At 51.2% G+C, this 20,581-nt stretch overlaps 1 protein-coding gene across 1 annotated transcript in view; it reads left to right on the plus strand.

The window, feature by feature from the left end:
• The first annotated feature begins 5,433 nt into the window (after nt 1-5,433).
• Nucleotides 5,434-20,581, plus strand: part of ANO2 (anoctamin 2) — a 334,097-nt gene continuing 318,949 nt past the window's right edge. The window contains exons 1-2 of the mRNA XM_068970582.1: nt 5,434-5,454; nt 5,911-6,237. Of these exons, the coding sequence (XP_068826683.1) occupies nt 5,434-5,454; nt 5,911-6,237 (348 nt within the window). The remainder of the gene's footprint in view (nt 5,455-5,910; nt 6,238-20,581) is intronic.

Below are 20,581 nucleotides of genomic sequence, written 5' to 3' on the forward strand. Positions count from 1 at the left end.
AATATGGTCTAGCTGTGTGTTCAGGGAGAAGCGGAGAACATGGATTTTGGTAAGCAGCTTATAGTCTGTTTCATGAAGTGAAGTGTTAGTTGCTCAGACGTGTCCGACTCTTTGCGACCCCATGGACTGTAGCCCGCCAGGCTCTTCTATCCATGGGATTCTCCAGGCAAGAATACTGGAGTGGGTTGCCATTTCCTTCACCAGGGGATCTTCCTGACCCAGGGATCGAACCTGGGTCTCCTTCATTGCAGGTGGATTCTTTACTGTCTGAGCCACCAGGGAAGCCCAAGTCTCTGTCATAGGGGCCTATCAAAAATGGTAAGTTTTCTGTGATTTAGTACCCTTATTATATATTAAAGTTACAGATTTAGACCATTTGTCTTCCCAAGTAGACTTTGAGAGCTTCAAGTTTCAGCATCCAGGACAGGACAAAGTGTGTGGTAAATGATTATTAAATGGTTTTGAATGTGTGAATGAATGAATGGTGAGCTGGGGTGACAGTAGCTAGCCAACAGATTCAAATGCTTCTTATTGTCTTATTTTATTTTTGAAGTATAGTTGATTTACGGTGTTGTGTTAGTTTCAGATGCACAACAAAGTGATTCGTCTATATGTATACATACCTGTTCTTTTTAGTATTCCTTTCCGTTGTGCTTTATCACAGGATATTGAACACAGCTCCCTGTGCTCTACCGTAGGACCATGTTATCTACTTTATATATGGTAGTATGCATCTGTTAATCCCAGACTGCTAATTTATCCTTCCCCACCCCATTTCCCAGAGAAGGCAATGGCACCCCACTCCAGTACTTTTGCCTGGAAAATCCCAGGGATGGAGGAGCCTGGTGGGCTGCGGTCCATGGGGTCGCTGAGTCAGACACGACTGAACAACGTCCCTTTCACTTTTCACTTGCATGCATTGGAGAAGGAAATGGCAACCCACTCCAGTGTTCTTGCCTGGAGAATCTCAGGGACGGGGGAGCCTGGTGGGCTGCCATCTATGGGGTCGCGCAGAGTCGGACACGACTGAAGCGACTTAGCAGCAGCAGCAGCAGCAGCCACCCCATTTCCCTTTTGGTAGCCCTAAGTTTGTTTTCTGTGTCTGTGAGTCTGTTTCTATCCTCCTGACCCAGGGATCAAACCCATGTCTCTGTGTCTTTTGCATTGCAGGGAGAGTCTTTTCCTACTGAGCCACCTTGGAAGCATATTTTGTAGATAAGCTCATTTGTCTCATTTCTACAGATTCTACATTAAGTGATATCATATGATATTTGTCTTTCTTTGTCTGATTTACTTCACTTAGTATGGTAATCTCTAGGTCCATCCATGATGCTGCTAGTGACATTGTTTCATTCTTTCTTATAACTGGGTTATATTCTTTTGCACATATACATATGTACATGCATGCATGCTCAGTCGCTTCAGTCATGTCTGGCTCTTTGCGACCATTTGGACTGTAGCTCTCCAAGCTCCTCTGTCCATGGGATTGTCCAGGCAAGAATACTGGAGTGGGTTGCCATACCCTCCTCTAAGTGATCTTCCCGACCCAGGGATCGAACCCAAGTCTCATGCATCTCCTGAATGGGCAGGTGGGTTCTTTACCACTGATCCAGCTGGGAGGCATTACTCACTAGATCACTGATTTATTATTAAAGGAGAGGATACAACTCAGGAAGAGCCAGATGAATGAGAGGCAGAGGACAAGATACATGGGAAGGACCTGGAATCCCATGCCCTCTGGATGTGCCGTTCTTCCCACATCTCCACTTGTTCATCAACCTGGAAGCTCAGTGAACTCCATCCTTTTGGGGGCTTCATTATAGGGGCATGACTGATTATAATACATCCTGTTGGGGCACTTCACTACACAGGCACAACTGACTAAGTTTCCGGCCACCGATGGTGACTAAGCTCAATCTCCAGCCCCACACCCTCCTAGGAGGGCAGGTGGAGGAAGGGGAGGGGAGACTGCAAGGTCCACCCTCTCATCACAAGGTTAGTTCCCCTAGCAACCAGGCCCCATTCTTAGGTTAGCGGGGAGCTTCCCAAAAGTCACCTCGTTAACATAACAAAAGACACCTTGATTGCTCTCCACACTTAGGAAATTCTGAGGGTTTTAGGAGCGCTGTAGCAGGTACCGAACAAAGGCCAAATTATCTGTTTTTACAATAAATCACAGTATCACACCCCCAGAACCCTGGAGGGTGGCTAAGCCACAAACACCCAGGGATATCCTGTTCAAGGCCATTTGTGCTAAGAGCCAAGTGAATGATGCAAGAAGGGAAATAAAAATGGAGTTGGTATTGCAAAGAGAACTCTGTGTACGTGTGTTTGTCGCTCAGCTGTGTCTGATTCTTTGCGACCCCATGGACTGTAGCCCGCAAGGCTCTTCTGTCCATGGAATTCTCCAGGCAAGAATACTGTAGTGAGTTGCCATTTTCTCCAGGGAATCTTCCCCACCCAGAGATTGAATCTGCATTTCAGGCAGATTCCTTATTGTCTGAGCCAACAGGGAAGCCCAAGAGAGCTCTCTAAAATGCCAATATTTCCTGGAATGTCTTTCTGGAGGGCTGAACTACACGCTGTTCTCTAATCACTGGCTATGGGAGAAGGTGGGCATGAAAGCAGGACCCCAGGCAGCGGTGATCCATATATCAGAGGGCCAGCAGAGGGAGTGGCCAGGGTGGCCAGTGGGGCTCTGGAGGCCAGCCTCAAAGCCCCAGTGGCTCCTTTAGGGGATGGTGGCTCCCAGACAGTGGTGTGACTAAAGCTTTGGGCTGCCTCTTAATCTGAGCTACCAGGGTCACTGGTGTGAATTCATTCCTTGAATGCTGTCAAGGAAGTATGGACCTTGAGTGAGCATCCACTGTATCACCTGCCCAGGTACTCATCAGGATGGTCTCCGGTTGTTTAGACATACATGGAGGTTTTCAGGGTATGTTTAGACACACACCCTGCGGTGCACAGTCTTGCTCTCAGTTCTGATCTGGGCAGAAATGCACAAGGGGAGAGGGATGAGCAAGACTGGGAACTGAGGACAGAAGCCCCTCCCCTGATATCCTAAACTGGAGGCCCCCATCGCCCCACCAGCATGCATACCCATTCCTGCCCCCAGGTTCTGTCCCCTGCCTTCCAGATGCTTCAAGACTCAGATTCAGGCTTATTACCCTTCCTGAAGCTACTTTGACTTCCCACCTTTCTGGTTCCCTCAATATAGTCCAGAGCCCACAGTCTAGAAACAAGTTATGGAATCTTTACCTGCTGGCTTGCTGTGTTTCCTGCACACCATCCGCATCTTCATAAAGTGATGATATTGATACATTTCTCAAGCCCAGGGACCCAAGTTCCAGTCCTCCCGAAACTGCCCAGCAGAGAGCTGGGTACATGTACGGGGCTGCTCCTCAACCCAGTAACTGACCAGAAGCTCTAACTGGGAAGAGCTGCCTTTGGTCCATTCATTTGTTCCTTCATTCAGCAGGTGCTAAGGGCTAGGTTGTGGTTTAGTCATTAACTCGTCTGTTAAGTTTAACATTTAATGTTTAACTCTGTCTGTCCGTTTAGTCTTTAAGTCTGACTCTTGCGACCCCATGGGCTGTAGCCTGCCAGGCTCCTCTGGCCATAGGATTTTCCAGGCAAGAATACTGGAGTAGGTTGTCATTCCCATCTCCAGGGGATCTTCCTGACCCAGGGAATGAGTCCGGGTAGCCTGCACTGCAGGCAGATTCCTTACTGACTGAGCTACCGACTGGATGTATAAGGTGTGATTTCTGCTCACAAGAAGTTTAAAATGAAAAGAATAAGAACAATGATCATAACCACTTTTTATTGCATACCTGCAGGCTAATGACTGTCCAGGTGCTTTGTATGTGAATCTCTCATTCTCATTTTCACTATAATCCTGCAAGTTTGGGGGAGTCTCCTCCTTTTACAGTTGAAGAAGCAGGCTCAGAGACCTCAGAGTCAGTTCAGGGCAGGGCCAAGGTGTCATCCCAGGTGCCCTGAAAAGCTGCTCTGGGGTGTGGGGGGGAGGGAGAGACTGGGCAGCTCTGAGGCCATGGTGGGGCAGCAGGGGTGTGGAGACCCCTCAATGGCCCCGGAGGTGGCCCTTGGGTCAGAGGTCACCCTTGCCCTTAGCCCACTCTTGGTCTGTCTTCTTCAGGGGTGTGGGGGCTGCCAGGGTGCCCCCTTCTCTTGCTGCCCTGGGAGGGACCCTAAAGACTAAACCTTTGGCGTTAATTCAGGGTGTCTCTCCAGAAGTGCCCCACCCACCCTACCTCCAGGCAATTGCCCTCCTCGTGTCTGGGAACTGTAAGAGATTATGACAGTCATCATCAGAAGGAGCTACCGCTGGTGGCTCTAGGCTGTGTGTGTGTGTGTGTGTGTGTGTGTGAGAGAGAGAGAGCGATGGGAACACCCCACCCCCTCCCCTATGGCCAATGTGGGCTTGGCTAACTAAGCCTATGAGGACTGGCAGGTGGGGGCGGTGGGCAGCTGTGGGGAGGTGTGGTGTGTTCTCAGGGCTGCCCTGGGGTCCCAGGCTCAGCACCTCAGCTGCTCTGGGTCTTGCGTCCATGCTTTCCCATCCCCTGAAGCTGCTGTCCCTCTGTGTCCTTGTCGTTCACAGACATCCCCCTGCTCCCTGGCTCCCCACGCCGGCTGAGCCCGCGGGCAGTGGTCAGAGGGGGTCAGGGCTCCAAACACGGACAGCAATGCCTCCAGGTGCCGGGTCCCCCAGCCCAGGGTCTGCAGGGCAGTGTCCCCCAAGGTTCTGGCCAGGCATCCGGCGGAGGGAGACCCCCCAACAGCTCTGTGAGTACTGGGGCGAGTGGATGGGCAGGGCTGTGGGGCGCCCTCCACTTGGGGGCACGGGGTGTGTGTTGTGGGTTTGTGTGCGGCGGCGGGGTTTCTGTTAGGCTCCCTTCATCTCCTGTCTCTCCAAGACGGGATGGCACACTGTCCCAATAGCACTGGGTCTCCTGGTGAGAGGAGGATGGGGAAGACAGAGGTGTAAGAGGCCGGGTGGCCCCGCCCCTGGCCTGCAGGCTCCCTGGCCCTCCCCAGACCTCAGCTGGGGCGCCTCTGAGGCTCTCCCCTGTGCCTGGCGCTTCATCTGGTTGCCCAGGTGGCCTCTCAGGTGGCTGCGGAGGCAGCTGGGTATCAAACCGGTAATAAACAGGGAAACACCCAAAGCGGGAGGCAGGTCCCTCCCCCGGCTCCACCTGGTTCTTTCTCCTCCTCTTCTCAACCTCCCATCGCCTCCGGGAGCAAACGGGAGTGGACCGCAGCCTCTCTGGCAGGATCCTCGCCAGTGGCTGGGGAGGACGGAGAGCGGGCAGAGGAGGATGTGGCGCTGTGAGGCGCAGAGTGGACAGTGAATCCCCCGTGGGGTGGGAGTGGGGTGGGCCAGGCGGCTAGAAATCGGCCTTCGTTCCAATGGATCCAGAGAACCTGCCGGTGAGTACGGCGTGTGTGCAGGCAGGCCTTCAGCTCTGCAAGGAGGTAGGGGTGTCGTGGTGCATGCGGGGGGCCCTTCGTGTCAGAGCGCGTGGGTGACGCAGGTATGCAGTGTGTGCCGGTGTGAGGCCGAGTGCTCGACTTGTGTGCGTGTGCTGGAATGGGGCTTGGTGCGCGGAGGGAGGCGGGTGGTGGGATGCGCGGGGTTCACGCAGCATGTGTATCTGCGTGCGTGAGCGTGCGTGTGTGCTGCGTCTGTGGGCCGGGGCTAGACCCGGGGCTGGGGCAGAGAAGCGGCGGCCGTGGCCGATGAGCTCGGGCGTCTCTGTCCTTTCGCGGTGAGGGCCTGGCCTCCTCGTCCCCCTCCCGGGTCCCAGAGCGCCAGGTCAGCCTCCTGGGCCTCTCGCGCCTCCCTCACTGGATGTTGCCGCTCCGCGTCCCCTCTTCCCCGGCCAGGTCATCAACAACTACTTGGAGGCCAGCGAGCCGGTGTCCTCGGAGGCCCGTGTGAGCCGCATGCACTTCCATGACAACCAGAGGAAGGTGGACTACGTGCTTGCCTACCACTACCGGAAACGCGGGGCGCACCCCGGCCACGGCTCCCCGGGCCACTCTCTGGCTATCGTCTCCAATGGGGAGACGGGCAAGGATCCCCAGGCGGGGGCTCCGGGCGACATCGAGCTGGGGCCGCTTGATGCCCTGGAGGAGGAGAGGAAAGAGCAGCGAGAGGAGTTTGAGCACAACCTGATGGAGGCTGGGCTGGAGCTGGAGAAGGACTTGGAGGTGAGGTTGGGCAGGTGGCCAAGGGTCTGGGGTGTGATGGCTGTGCTGGGCTGGGTTCCTGGCCATCGGGCCACGTGCAGGAAGCCTTTGGCTCTGTTCTGGCGTCTGGCATGCTGTTTCTTTTTCTTCTGGTGGGCAAACCAGATTTTCTTGCTCAAGGACTTGAGGAAGGGTTCTGGGATCCCAGCTGCAGGTGGGGCCAGTGGTGCTGGTGGTGGGCGCCCATCTGGAAGCTGACTTAGAGACAAAGACAGACGTTAGAGATAGAAGGCAAGGCATATCTTCCTGGCTTGCCGTCTTGTGGCCTTTGTAATGCTGTCCTTGGAATGAAGACCTGATTTGCCTGTTGCGCTTGGGATTGAAGTTTCTGTCTAGGAGACTTACATTATTAAGAAAAGTCCTTGCTTGGGACTCCCAGGGAATTGGTTATTTGGGAATGGAACATCAGACACATTTTATCAACTTGTAAGTTGTCTGTATTCTGACCTCTGATCAGATAAATCCGTTTATCTACGCATTTGTCTCTCTGTTCTTCCATTCACCCATTCATCCTTCCATTCATACATCTTTTCATCCATCCATCCTTCCATCCATTTCTTCACTCTCTTCTCCATCTGTTTCTTCATGCCACACGATCCTTTAAAGATAACTGGCCCTTGCCATCCCCTCCAAACCCACCTCCTGCCCTGCCCACTCTCTGGTGCTGGCTCCAGCCCGCTGGCCTTATCTCGGTTGTATCTTTGTCACTCTTACCTCAGGGCCTTTGCATGGATTGCCATCTCTGCTTCGGTCTCCCTTCCTCTAGACCCGCGCATGCTCAGCCCCTCTCTTCAGACCTCTGCTTGAATAGTACCTCCTTCCAGACATCTTCCCTGACTGTCTTAGATAAAGTACCCCCACCCCTATCATTCTGTACCTTGACCCTGCTTCACTTTTCTTCATTATACTTAGCACCTGAAATAGCATGGTAGATTTATTTTTTTATCTTTGCCCCTCCCAGCTCCCTGAAGGCAGGGATCTTGTTTGGGTCACTGCTGTATCTCGAGCACCTTGGACAGAGTCTGGCATATATAGGAGCTTAACTAGCGTTAGTTGAATAAATGACTTCCCCAAGTCTCAGTTCCCTCATTTGCAAGTAGACACTCTGCAGGATTGTAGTTTTACGTGCCCCATTGTTAGACGGGCCAATGAAAACATCTAGCGCAGTGTCTGGTACACAGTAGGTGCTCAGTAAATACTCATGATTATAGAAAAGGGTGTCATGCTGAAGAATGGGGTGACATTCTCATCAGATACCTGTTTTGTAAGTTTCACATTAATGCCATCCCCAAAGGGGAGGGGACATCCCCAGAGGCCATTCATCCATTTTGCTGTCCCCAGGCAGGATGGCGTGTGACCCAGCTCTGACCGTGGCTGTGCTGACCTGTGCTGCTTATCCACACTCTTAAATCAGGAGCTCCTTTTTGTGTTTTTCTTTGCACCAATATAGGGCCAGTGTGCTCTTTTAAGGCCGCTTGGGGCTCCCCTGCTGTGGGGCGTGCTGACTTTCACCTTTGGAAACCCAGAGCTTGCTTAGTGCCTTTGACTGGGATCTGGTTGGAAGGTTTCTCGAGGCATGTTTTGAGAGCTGTGCAAGTAGCTCTTGTCATCACCTCTGTGGGAGGCTGCACCTTCGCTGTGTGTCAGGGAGTCAGGGAGGCTCAGGCAGCGGAGGCCTGGGCCTTGTGCCCCTGCTGAGTTGGACTCTGGAGTCTGAACACAGGTGTCCACATCCCAGTCCTGGCATCTGTCAGCCTCATGACTTTGGGCAAGTGGCTTGATCCTTTGGAATCCCAGTTTCTTTGTATGTAAAAAGGGAGTAACCCTACAGTCTTGGCTGGGTTGTGGTGAAGGGGAAACCTGACAACTTGAAGTATCTGAAGGTGTAACAAGTCAGTGTTAACTGCTGTTGTTATTATTGAGAGTTGCCAGATCTAGCAAATAAAGATTCAAGATACCTAGTTAAATTTGAATTCAGATTAACAACAAATAATTTTTTTTTTTTTAGCAGAAGTGTGTCCCATGCAATATTGAGGATATTTGTTGTGTCTAATTGCTAAGGTGTGTCTGACTCTTTTGCGACCCCATGGACTGAGGCCCGCCAGGCTCCTCTGTCCGTGGGATTTCCCATGCAGGAATACCGGAGTGGATTGCCATTTCTTTCTTCAGGGGATCTTCCTGACCCAGGGCGAGCCTGTGTCTCCTGCATTGGCAGGCAGGTTCTTTGCCACTGAGTCACCGGGGAAGCCCCATTAAGGACATACTTTTACTCAAATATTATTTGTGGCTAATCTGAAATTCAAATGTAACTGCACTGCTCCTAGTGGGCTGCCATCTTTGCTGCCCCCCAGCATGTTTTATTTTGATTGCTATTGGATTTTGGTGGCTTTGGCTGGGAATTAGGAGGGCCCAGAGCTAGCTCTTAGGACTGATGAACATTCAGGGGCTCCCCTGCTGTGGGCGTGCTGACCTTCCCCTTGGGAAACCCAGAGCTTGCTTGGTGCCTCTGATTGGAGTCAGGTGGAGTGTGTCCTGGACTGTTGTCCCTGCTGTGTACTTGCCAAGAGCGCATCCCTCCTGGCCCCTTACCCTGGCTTCAGGTCTAGTTAACTCTTCTTTCCCGGGGCCTTCTACTCAACCTCCCCCAAATCCCTTCTGCCATCAGAGCCTCTACCACTCATGTAGCCATCCTGACCGACTCTCTTGCAGTGTTTTGCTTTATTATTTTTTCCCCTCCTCTCTTTTCCAAAGTTATGCATTTGGGTACCACTGATGCAGAATTGAGTTCATCACAGTTCTCAGTCCTGGCGCATTATTGTTATTGGTGTGCAAAGGTCCTTCTTGTGACTTATTTATTTATATAAAGATAAAACCCGGAGTCGATGGTTCTAACACCGACACTCAGATTCACAAGAGACAGGGGTCCCTGCCACAGCTGCCAATGGAGGAGGGGGTACCCTGGTCTCGAGCCCCCGATCCTCTGAGTAGCCTGATTCTAGACCCTGAGAAGAGGGAGGAATATTCCTGAGACCTCACAGGTGTGTGTGTGGGGTGGGAGTACCACCACTGCCTTTTCGCCCTTGCTGGGAACAGGGGCTGTTGTTGTTCAGTTGCTAAGTTGTGTCCTACTCTTTGTGACCCCACCATCTCATGGAATTTGCTTAAACTCATGTTCATTGAGTCGGTGATGCCATCTAACCATTTCATCCTCTGTTGTCCCCTTCTCTTCCTGCCCTCAATCTTTCCCAGCATCAGGGTCTTTTCCAGTGAGTCAGCTCTTGGCATCAGGTGGCCAAAGTACTGGAATTTCAGCTTTCCATTGAATATTCAGGGTTGATTTCCTTTAGGATTGACTGGTTTGCTCTTGCTCCCTTGGGGACGGGGGAAGGGCTTTCATGTCCACCTTCTCCTGATTGCAGCCCTACATCAGGCCTGGGGGGTTGGCCCTGGAACCCAAGGCCTGCAGCCGCCTTGGTGCCTGTGCTGCTTGTGATTTCTTTCAGTCCCCTTACCCTTCCCTGCTCACTGCCTGCTGCCCCCAAAGGCTGTCATTCCAATGCTTGGTGTTTCTAGGAAACATATAGTGTTGCTTTTGCATTGTGCATTTTTTTCCTTTAAAAAAAGACATTATTGTTTAGAACACCTTTTTAAAAATTTATTTGTATTGGAGTAGAGTTGCTTTACGATTTTGTGTTAGTTTCTGCTGCACAGCAAAGTGAATCAGCTATGGAAATACATACATCCCCTCTTTTTTGAATTTCCTTCCCATTTAGGTCACCATAGAGCACTGAGTAGAGCTCCCTATGCTATACTTTAGGTTCTCATCAGTCATCTATTTTATAACTAGTACCAATAGCGTATAAAAGAGTCTTACATTTTCTGAAAAATTGGACAGAGATGTCCCCATCCCACACACTAGTTTCCTCTGTTATCGATACGGTACATTTATCACAGTTAGGGAGCCTCTATTGATACCCTGTCATTAACTCAAATCCCTTCTCGGCTCAGAGTCCCCTGGTTTTTACCTTCTCCCTTTTGTCCTCCAGGATCCCAGCCCGGATCCCACACGGTATTTGCTGTCATAGTGCCTTAGGCTCACCACCCTCTTGGTGGTGACAGTTTCTCTGGACTGTATGCGTTTTTCATTTACATAGTGGCGCTCTGTCTTAAACCCATTCGGTTCCCTTCCTTTTTCTCTCAGCACTGTATTTTTCAGACCATTCATTAGAGTTGTTGTTCAGTTGCCAGGTCGTGTCGACTCTGTGACCCGACAGACGGTAGCACACCAGGTTTCTTTGTCTTCCACCATATTCCGGAGCTTGCTCAAACTCATGCCCATTGAGTTGGTGATGCCACCCAACCATCTCGTCCTCTGTCACCCCCTTCTCCTCCTGCCTTCAGTCCTTCCTAGCATCAGGGTCTTTTCCAACGCCCTGGCTCTTTGCATCAGGTGGCCAAAGTATTCCCCGGTGCACATGGGTCTAATTCATTTTTTCTAACAGATGAGCTCTTGTTTACCTAGTCACTCCCCTAATGATAACGGGCACCCAGGTTGTCACCCAACAAGGCTGTGAATGACTTGTCCCCTCCTTCAGGGCTCGTGTCCTGTGCTCTTCTTCATCCCTTCCCCTCACCCCTAGGTCAAGTTGGTGCTAAACCCTGGTTAGAGGTGGAGACCATGAGGGTCTGAACAACTTTCTGGGGGCCTGCTGGGGTCTGAACTGCTCTCTGGGTCGGGATGCCCAGCCTCTGGCTGTGAGCAGCAGTTTGGAACTGGTCCCTCAAGGGGCAGGCACACTGCCTGGCTGCACCTGGTGGCTGTTTGGAGAGCAGGTGCAGCGGCCCCGCCTTCTAGACTGTCCCCTTTCTCCTGGGCTGGATGGCCTCTTAGGCTCCAGCTTTGCTTTGATTTTAAGGCAAATGGAGAGGAAGTGGGTTTCCTATTGGACACCTATGAAAAATATGCACTTAGCCTTACAGATCAGAAGAACTTTGCGGTCACCAAACTCTAAAGGATTGAGTATCGTGGACTTCATTTCAACTCTAGCTGATATCTGGGTGTGCTTCATACAGAGGAGAACCAGTGAGTCCCTTGTTTGGCGTTTCACCTTTCATTTTGTGTACATATTGTCATGGACTGACAAGGTCCACATTTGTATTTTAAAGACTATTTAGTATTTATTGGATGACTAAGCCATGGTTCACTCTATATTTTCTTATGTTTGGCCATTTGATTAGAATTTCATCTAAAGACTGTTGGAGATTCCTCTGGGTGACAGGGACCCCTGCAACCTCATTGTCAGTTCTGATAAATGTGGGCTCCCCTTTGGAATTGAGCATCAAAATCACTGCATTCGAGTGGGAGGCGAATGAATGCAAGCAGTTAGGGGACTTACCCAGCCTTGAGCCTCCAGACAGGCTGTAGAGCGGATGGGCTGAACAAGGCCTCCTGTGTTGCCCCAGACCTCCTGCCCTGACCCGGAGAGCCAGAGGGACAGAGGCAGAGACTCAAATGCTTGGGTGGTACTAGGGGGCATCTAGGTGAGCCCAGAGCCAGGACAGCATGTGATGCCCTTGATGGGCCCGAAGGACATGTTTACACAACAGTGCAGAGACTTTCTCCCAACCTGCAGGCCCTGGAATTCCAGCAGGCATGGCCCCAAACTTCATCCCTGTGGGCAGCTGATCTTCCCAACTGCGAATGGAGAGGGGGCATGGACAGGGAGACCAGGTGCCCCCTTGCTTGGCTCTGGCTTTCCTGGGATTAGGGCACCCCTAGGACCCCTAGCAGAAGCTGCCTTTGCGCCATGTGCTCTGGCTTCTCTAGCAGGTCTACAGGCTGCTTTTGGCAGTGTCAGGCATGGGGGGCAGAGTGCCAGCCTGGACGCTTGCAGGTTCACTCAGGAGGCAGAGCCCTTCTCTCTGACCTGGTGTCGGGTGGGAACCCAGGAATAACCAAGCTCCTCTATCTCTACGGAGAGGAGATCACCTCCCCTCAAGACAAAGGATGTCTCTGACACCCGACTCTTCACCCTGTGGCCCTGACACCTGACAATTCAACCCAGATTATTGTGCTGAGTCAAAAGGAGTCGTCTAGGGGACCTCTGGGGAACAGGACGTGGGGACCTCCCAGTGGGGCTCATTTAGGGGAGAAGCTGGCAGGCTAGGAAAATCAAATGCTGCGTCACTCTCTTCAAACCGGAGGCTACTGTTTCTTGACCTGACTTTTGTAATTACCCCTTTCTTGCACAAAGAATCCGCTTGCAATGCAGGAGACTGCCTTCAATGTTTGAGATCTGGGTTCGATCCTTGGGTCAGGAAGATCCCCTGGAGAAGGAAATGGCAACCCATTCCAGTATTCTTGGCTGGGAATTCCCATGGACAGAGAAGCCTGGGTGGGCTACAGTTCATTAGGCTGCAAGAGTTGGACATGACTTAGTGGCTAAACCACCTCCTTTTTTGGGAAGAGTTTTTATACACCTGATTAAATAACTAATGGAAACTAATGTCCTCCTAGGCTTTTGAATGGTGGTGGGGCCACATTGTGAAATTGCTGTCTTTCTCCTTACATGGTATCTGTTCACAGCCCTGCAGATGAGACCCTCAGACCTGCGTTTTCTTCTCTCTTACCTGTATCATTTTGCTTTGCTGGGAGAAATAGGGTGTAGGAGATTCCCTGATTGTCAGGAAAACCTTGCTGCTTGCTTTTCTAGGGTGACCTGGAGGTCTTCCTGTCCACCGCTCTGCCTCCAGGCCCCAGGCAGGTTGTTGGGCACTGGCCTGAGTGAGTCGTGTATTTCTATGGGATGGGGGTCCCTGCATCCTTATCAACACCATTGTGAGATTAGTCTGTTTCCTTCTCAGGAATAGAATAGGCGTTTGCATTCTTAAGAAGGCCTATAAGGGAGAGCAGGGAAGTTGCGAACGTGGCATTTAACGACAGTCCAGTCCATTCCGTTTCTTGATGACGCTGTTGCATTCTCATGGGTGTGGATAGTGGTCCCGTGGCTGTTGACTTCTTGCTGTAATGACTGGGGAAATGCACTGATTCCCCCCTGGCTTTGGGACGTGTTCCTGTTCCACTTGTCCCACCCTGAAGCAGCATACCAGAGCCCAGGGCGTCTCACCTGCCTCTTTCCTGCCCCAAGGGAGCTTCAGGAAACACAACAGCCCCAGCAGCCCCTGCCCGCTGGGACCACACAGCTGAGCAGAGCAGGGCAGGCCTCGGTGGACTGGATCTCCCGGGGGAGGTACCCCAAGCAGCTTGGGGGTGGGGATTCAGAGAGAAGCAAAGAGAGCAAGTCAAGTCCCCCAAACCTGGGTGAACATCAATTTCCTTTTTCAGAGTTTGTAATTAAAAACTAGTATTCATGAACAGAGACTGCTTGGGTAAGTCACTCCAGCTGTCAAGATGCCCCAAAGGGAAGCAGAGACCAGAGGAGACCCACCAGGCTCCGTCTCTGGCTCCATCTCTGGCTGCCTCTCCTGCATCTCCTTCAGCAGACATTCCCGATTCGGTGTCATGCCCTGGGCTGGAGCTGATGCCACAGGGGCTTCTGGTCTAGTGGGGAAAGCAGCTGTGACCACAGAGAATCACAGGATCAGGCCTGAATGTGCAGTTAGGGTAGGGAGAGAGCTGGGAGACCAGTGGTCCGGTGATGGGAGAAGCCCGCCTGGAAGCTCTAGGTGGAATTGCCTCCCTTCTCCTCACTCCCAGATGCTCGGGGCCCAGCACACCTGAGTGGGCTATATTTGCTGCTCTTATCAGATCTCCAGTCGGCATTCGCCCCCGTGCAAGCTGCAGCGCTGGGGAGGACAGTGCAAGTTTAGACGTGGGTGTTTTATGTGGTGAGAGTCTTCTTTGAGCCTCTGAGGTCTGGAGAAGCCCAGTGGTTGTATCTGGGGCTTGAGGGATGGGAGAATGGTTCTGGGCCACCAGCCTTAAGTGCCCCCTTGTCCTCACTGTGGATGGGATCTCCCTGCTACTCCTGGTCACTCCTTATGCTGCCCCTATACCTTCTCTCTGATGACCCCTGGGGCTACATGGCAGCATCAAGGATCCTTAAACCTTGCAGGTTTTGTGAATAGGATTCATCAACTCTCATGGTAGAAAATGGCACTTACTTTCACCAACATTTAGGTGCGTGCATGCTAAGTCACTTCAGTTGCACCCAACTCTGTGACCCCACGGACGGTAGCCCGCCAGGCTCCAATGTCCGTGGGGATTCTTCAGGCAAGAACACTGTAAGGGGTGGCCATGCCCTCTTCCAGGGGGTCTTCCTGACCCAGAGATTGAACCCTTGTCTCGGGTGTCTTCTGCATTGGCAGGCAAGTTATTTACCACTAGCACCACCTGAGAAGCCCCAACATTTGCCCAAAACATAGCATTTATTTGAGTTAAGGATCTAGGTACAGACTGACATTGCTGTGAGCAGCTGGGAGTTTGTCACCAATGGAAGTCACATGCAGCTTCATATACCCTTATAATGGCTGCACAAGTCTTTGTCAGCGCTGATGCTCATCATTAGTTTGAAATGATGACGAGGTTTAGATGTGCTGCTAGGCTTGCTGTCAGATGCCTTGTTAAAGCAGTATGTGTGTGACTGTCTCATGCATTTCCCTAGCGGCTCAGACGATAAAGAATCTGCCTACAATGTGGGAGATCCAGGTTCAATCCCTGGGTCAGGAGCATCCCCTGGAGAAGGGGGCATGGCAACCCACTCCAGTATTCTTGCCTGGAGAATTCCATGGACAAAGGATCCTGGCAGTCTACAGTCCATGGAGTCACAATTGTCAGACACAGCTGAGTGGGTAACACTTTTACTTTTTCACTTAAAGCAGTAAGTGTATGACATTTACATTTAAGTATTTTGATTCCTGTGTGATGAGTCTTCTCTTTATTCTGTAGGATTATTTTACACACTGAAACATTCTGAGAAAGGGTTCATAGATTCCATCTGACTGTCCTAGGGCTCCAGACCCAGAAAATCATTATGAACCCCTGAACATCACTCTGCAAACCTAGAAGAAGCTCAGGCAGACAGTGACTGTCCTGCCTGGCTGCTGTATGAAGGGAAATCAGATGGGAAGGCTTACAGGCTGCTTCCCGGAGACTGACTGGCTCAGAGAAGGTTCCCAAGGCATCTGGAGACAGGGGCATGATATCAGGGGCCTGGGTGGGGCCAAGCATACCTGTGACATCAGCTGACCCTTCCGTGCTAGTTGTATTTGGAAGCGTGTGGTTTGATCCACGACGTGATTGAACCCAAGAAGGAAGTGGAGTGGAAAGCGGGTTGAGTGGCTCAAGCCCGGGTTCTAGGTCCTGCACTGCCACCAGCTGGCTTCTTTCTGGACCTGGAGAGTGAGCATAATCAGGGATCCTCCCATGCTGGACCTGAAGGGACTGGCTCTCTAGGACTGACAGAGTCTGGGCTGCAGTAAAAATGGAGACCGTTTTCTCCATGTACTCAAAAATTGCACCGATAAAGACAATTTTCCCAATTTATAGTCGTTCTTACATATCTTTTCCTTCAAGCTTTAGCAGCTGTTAGCACTTGGCTGTCCGTGTGTACTCAGTGAGGGCACAGCGAATGGGTGAGAAGTAGAAGAATGTTAGTGGGAAAACTTAGAATTGGCCAGTCCTGTTTAATATTGCAATTTTTTTTTGCTATTTTTTATTGGAGTGTAACTGCTTTGCAACCTTGTGTTAGTTTCTGCTGTACAGTGAAGTGTATTAGCTATTTGCTGTGCTTAGCTGCTCAGTCATGTCTGACTCTTTGTGACTCCATGAACTGCAGCCCGCCAGGCTCCTCTGTCCTTGGGGATTCTCCGGGCAAGAATACTGGGGTGGGTTGCCATGCCCTCCTCCAGGGGATCTTCCCAACCCAGGGATTGAACCCAGGTCTCCCGCATTGCAGGCGGATTCTTTACCGACTGAGCCACCAGGGAATATGTATGCATATATCCCATCCCTGTTGGACTCCCCCCGTCCCACCCCTCTGGGTCATCACAGGGCAGCAAGCTGAGCTTCCTGTGCTCCACAGCAGCTTCTCGTTGGCTGTCTGCTTACACAGAGTGGTTTATATAAGTCAGTGCTACTCTCTCAATTGGACCCACCCTCTCGTCCCCATGCTGTGTCCGTATGTCTGTTCCCCACGTTGCAAATAGGTTCATCTGTACTATGCTTCTAGGTTGCACATGTACGTGTTAAGATATGATATTTTTTCTTTCTTTTTAAAATTAATTTATTTTTTAATTGAAGGATAATTGCTTTACAGAATTTTGTTGTTTTCATCAAACCTCAATGTTTTTTGCTTTCCAGAACACTTCACACTGTATAACAGATTCTAGGATCCATCCGCATCTCTACAAATGACCCAATTTCATTTCTTTTTTTTTTTTTTTTGGCTGCCATAAAAAGAAATGCAGTTGGTTTTGGTGGTGATCTTCTGTTGCCTATTCTGTGAGTTCTTCCATGAAAATTGTTCTTGGTTTGAAGGTTGGAATTAAGCGAGTCAGTATTTTAAGGACTTTTGTGGAGGGCTCTGCAAGGAGCATTCTGACCTGGCGTGTTGTCCCAGCTCCTAAGGGTCCCCCGGGGCTGGCTGCTTGGGCATTGGAAACAGGCAGCTCCTCACGGTGCCTCCTGCTGAGAAGCTTGTCTCTGGTCCTGCACGAGGGACGGGTGAGTGGATGGCGAGCTGGGTGGGCTGATAGCCTCTCTTCAGGGGAGGTTGCTGCTGTTGTTCAGTTGCTCAGTCACGTCTGACTCTCCAGCCCCATGAACTGCAGCACACCAGGCTTCCCTGTCCTTCACTACCTCCCTGAGTTTGCTCAAACTCACGTCTATTGAGTCAGTGATGCCATCCAACCATCTAATCCTCTGTCTCCCCTCGATCTTTCCCAGCATCAGGGTCTTTTCCAATGAGTCGGCTCTTCACATCAGGTGGCCAAAGTACTGGAGCTTCAGCTTCAGCATCAGTCTTTTCAGTGAATATTCAGGGTTGATTTCCTTTAGGATTGATTGGTTTGATCTCCTTGCTGTCCAAGGGACTCTCAAGAGTCTTCTTCAGCTCCAAGGGAGATGTCAGGTTAAAAAAGAAAGAAGGAAGCGTATGTAGTATCAGAGAAGTTAACTGACATCAGTTGGAGACTTTGCAGGATAATTGAAAAGGGACTCAGTTTCTCACCATTTCAAACTGTTATTCCATGCTCTGTTGTGTCTTCCTTAATCTAATGCTCCGTGCACTTGGGCAGAGTGACCAAAACACTTAGCACACCCTCTGGAGCTTCACTTGTTCCCGGATAGATTGAAGACTTCGAGAGCCAGGACCGTGTTTTATTTCTTTGTGTGTGTGTGTTTGTTTGCACAGTGTCTGACACACAGTAGAGACTCAAGTGTGCTGAACTGATTCAAAGCATAGTGTGTGGCAAGGATAGCATATTGCAGAGTTGTTCAGGGGAGGGGCCAGTCCCCAGGAGCTGGAGTTGTCAGGGGGGGCTTTCCCAAGAAGAGGGACCCCCCTCTTTCCCCTAACCCTGCCCCTGCCCTGAGCAGCCTGGAACCCTGCCTGCATTTCCTCTCCCCGCTCCCCACCTGAGCTCTAGCCCCTTCCTGCTTCTTTGCAGTAGCTTTCCCTGGGGAAGAAAATACCATAGCCGTCTGCATCTCCCTCTGAGCCTCTGACCCAGAGAGGAGGGTGGAGGGCACTGGAGGAGGGAGTGAGAGGAAGCAGGGGCCGGGGAGAGAGGCCCCGACAGACAGACAGACACACAGTAAACCTGAGCCCTTCCAGGCTGCCCTTCGGGTCCCCAGTTTAGAAAGTTTTGACTCCCTGCCTGGGGAAGAGGTTGAGCCCCGGGGGTTGTTTCGGGTCTCCCCGTCTTCCCCCACCCACCCTGTTCCTCCCTCTTTCTTCCTCTCGACGCCCTCCAGCTCTGCACTAGGGCAAATCCCACAGCTGAGGATGATTGCCGTTGCTGTGGACTTGTTGATGTTTGTGTTTAGGCCAGGCTCGTCTCCACGATGCGATTATGAAATCCTTCAGAAACACACGCAGACACAGTTTCCTAGGGACCGTACATTGGGAACTGTCTGTGTGACCAGGGCTGTGTCCCCAAGGCTGCTCTGGCTCTGGGACTTCGCTTTCGTCCAGTCACTAGAAATTTCCTTCTTGGAGTTGCCAGGATGGTCTGTTCTCTCCTGCTTGCCACAGGGGCTGCAGGAATCTGGACCCTTCCTTCCCCGAGTGTCTTTTGTTGTTTTGTGTTTTGTTTTAAGGCTGCACTGTGTAGCACATGGGATCTAGTTCCCTGACCAAGGATGGAACCTGGTGTCCCTGCACTGGGAGCGTGGAGTCTTAACCACTGGACCCTCAGGGAAGTCCCTCCCTGAGTATCTTTTATTATATATAGTTACATAAGGGTTCAACTTCATTTTTTGGCATGTGGATATTCAGTTTTTCTAGCACCATTTGTTGAAAAGACTGTCTTTTCCCCACTGAGTGGTTTTAGCACCCTTGTCAGAAACTATTTGACCAAACATATGCATGCATGCTTAGTCACTCTGCTGTGATTCCTTGTAGCCCGCCAGGCTCCTCTGTCCATGGGATTTCCCAGGCAAGAATGCTGGAGTGGGTTGCCATTTGCTTCTCCAAGGGATCTTCCCGACCCAGGGATCGAACCTGGGTCTCCTGCATTGAGAACAGATTCTTTACTGTCTGAACCACTTAGAGAAGCCCCCTCCTTGAGTGTCTTCAAGCTGCTTTTGAAGATCTGAGTCATAACAAATACTTCTACTGTGCTAGGGCACACAGAACCACTCACTGAATCCTTGTAATGATCCTGTAAAAGATGGACTATCACTGCCTTTATTTCTCAGATAAGAAAACTGAGGTTACTTGGTCAAGGTCAAAGAGCTTAGTAAGCTAAGTCAGCTAAGTCACTTCAGTCGTGTCCGACTCTGTGCGACCCCATAGATGGCAGCCCACCAGGCTTCGCCATCCCTGGGATTCTCCAGGCAAGAACACTGGAGTGGGTTGCCATTTCCTTCTCCATGAAAATATTCCATAAATGAATTTCAGTAACTCTTAAACATTCCACAAAATTTCCTAAGAACCTGTGAGAGTATAATACCTGGCAATCCTCTCTAAAACAGAAATTCATCTATCTGCTACATTACTGCTGATGATCTGAAATGTACATGGTCTCTAAAAAATAACAATACTGAATAAAACTGAAAGGATCATCCAAGTTCCTACATAATACCAAAGTATTTATCCAGGATTACTGAATAAATCATAGCAATTTGGTATACTTTAGTACCAGGGAAGGATTCAGACCCTTTGTCTATGTCTCCATCACTGCACTGTCCCACTTCTGGGGGGCTGATGCTCTGCCCTCTGAGCTTGGTGTGGGGGAGAGGGAGTCTTTGTTGTCACCATGGAGATTGTCGGCCACCAAAGCAGGTTCAGGAGAAGAGCTGGAGGCCTGTGAACTTGGGAATGTTCTCTCCTTTCCTCTGTCCCTGTTTTGCCCCTTCTGTCTTCTCTCTTAGCGGCCAAGGCGGGTGATCGTGAAGCGGGAACGGCTGGATCCCTGCAGGGACCTTTTAATTACTGTGTTTGCAGCAGGAATCAACCTGCTTGGGGCTTACCCCTGAGACAGTGGGGTGGATCTGGACCAGCACACGGGGTGAGCAGCGGCAAGGGTTTCCAGGAGAGTGGGACCTCTTGTGACCTGGCTTCATGGACCAACGTTGTGCATCACTTAGTGAGGCTGAGGGCTGACTCTGCAGGAACCCCAGAGAGAGCGGGGCAGCATGGCTGTCCAAGTGGGAGTCACTTTGGACAGGTAGCCCGCGTGGCATGTCAGCCCCCCGGGAGCAGGGCTGGGAGGACCTCTGTGGGTGTGTTCTGCCCTGTCCAGCCCGCGGGCATCAGGAGGAATAAGGGCGGGACCTGTTTGCCTTGGGTGCCCAGCCTCTGCCTTCTGTGGCTTCTCCTACCTCTCCGTCTTCACGTCCACCTCAGGGCTTTCATTCAAACCTCTCTGGACAGCCGGGCTTTGCAGCAGCTGTGTCCTTAATGAGGATCAAAGAAGCAGGGGATGGTGGCAGACTGGGCCCTGGCAGATGGAGGGCTCTGGGAATCATGCACAGTAACCCTTTCCTTTTTCAAGGACCACGGCCCGCCTTCTTCCTTTACCCCTGCTTTCATGAGCTGGTTATGTTGGCGCCTAGTGCCTGCACAGACAGGCAGCGTTTGGGGTGGAGCGTCCCTTGTGTTCTGAGGCCCGTGGTGGTGTG

Source organism: Capricornis sumatraensis, chromosome 4 (assembly GCF_032405125.1).
Source record: "Capricornis sumatraensis isolate serow.1 chromosome 4, serow.2, whole genome shotgun sequence".
Classification (NCBI taxonomy): Eukaryota; Metazoa; Chordata; class Mammalia; order Artiodactyla; family Bovidae; genus Capricornis; species Capricornis sumatraensis.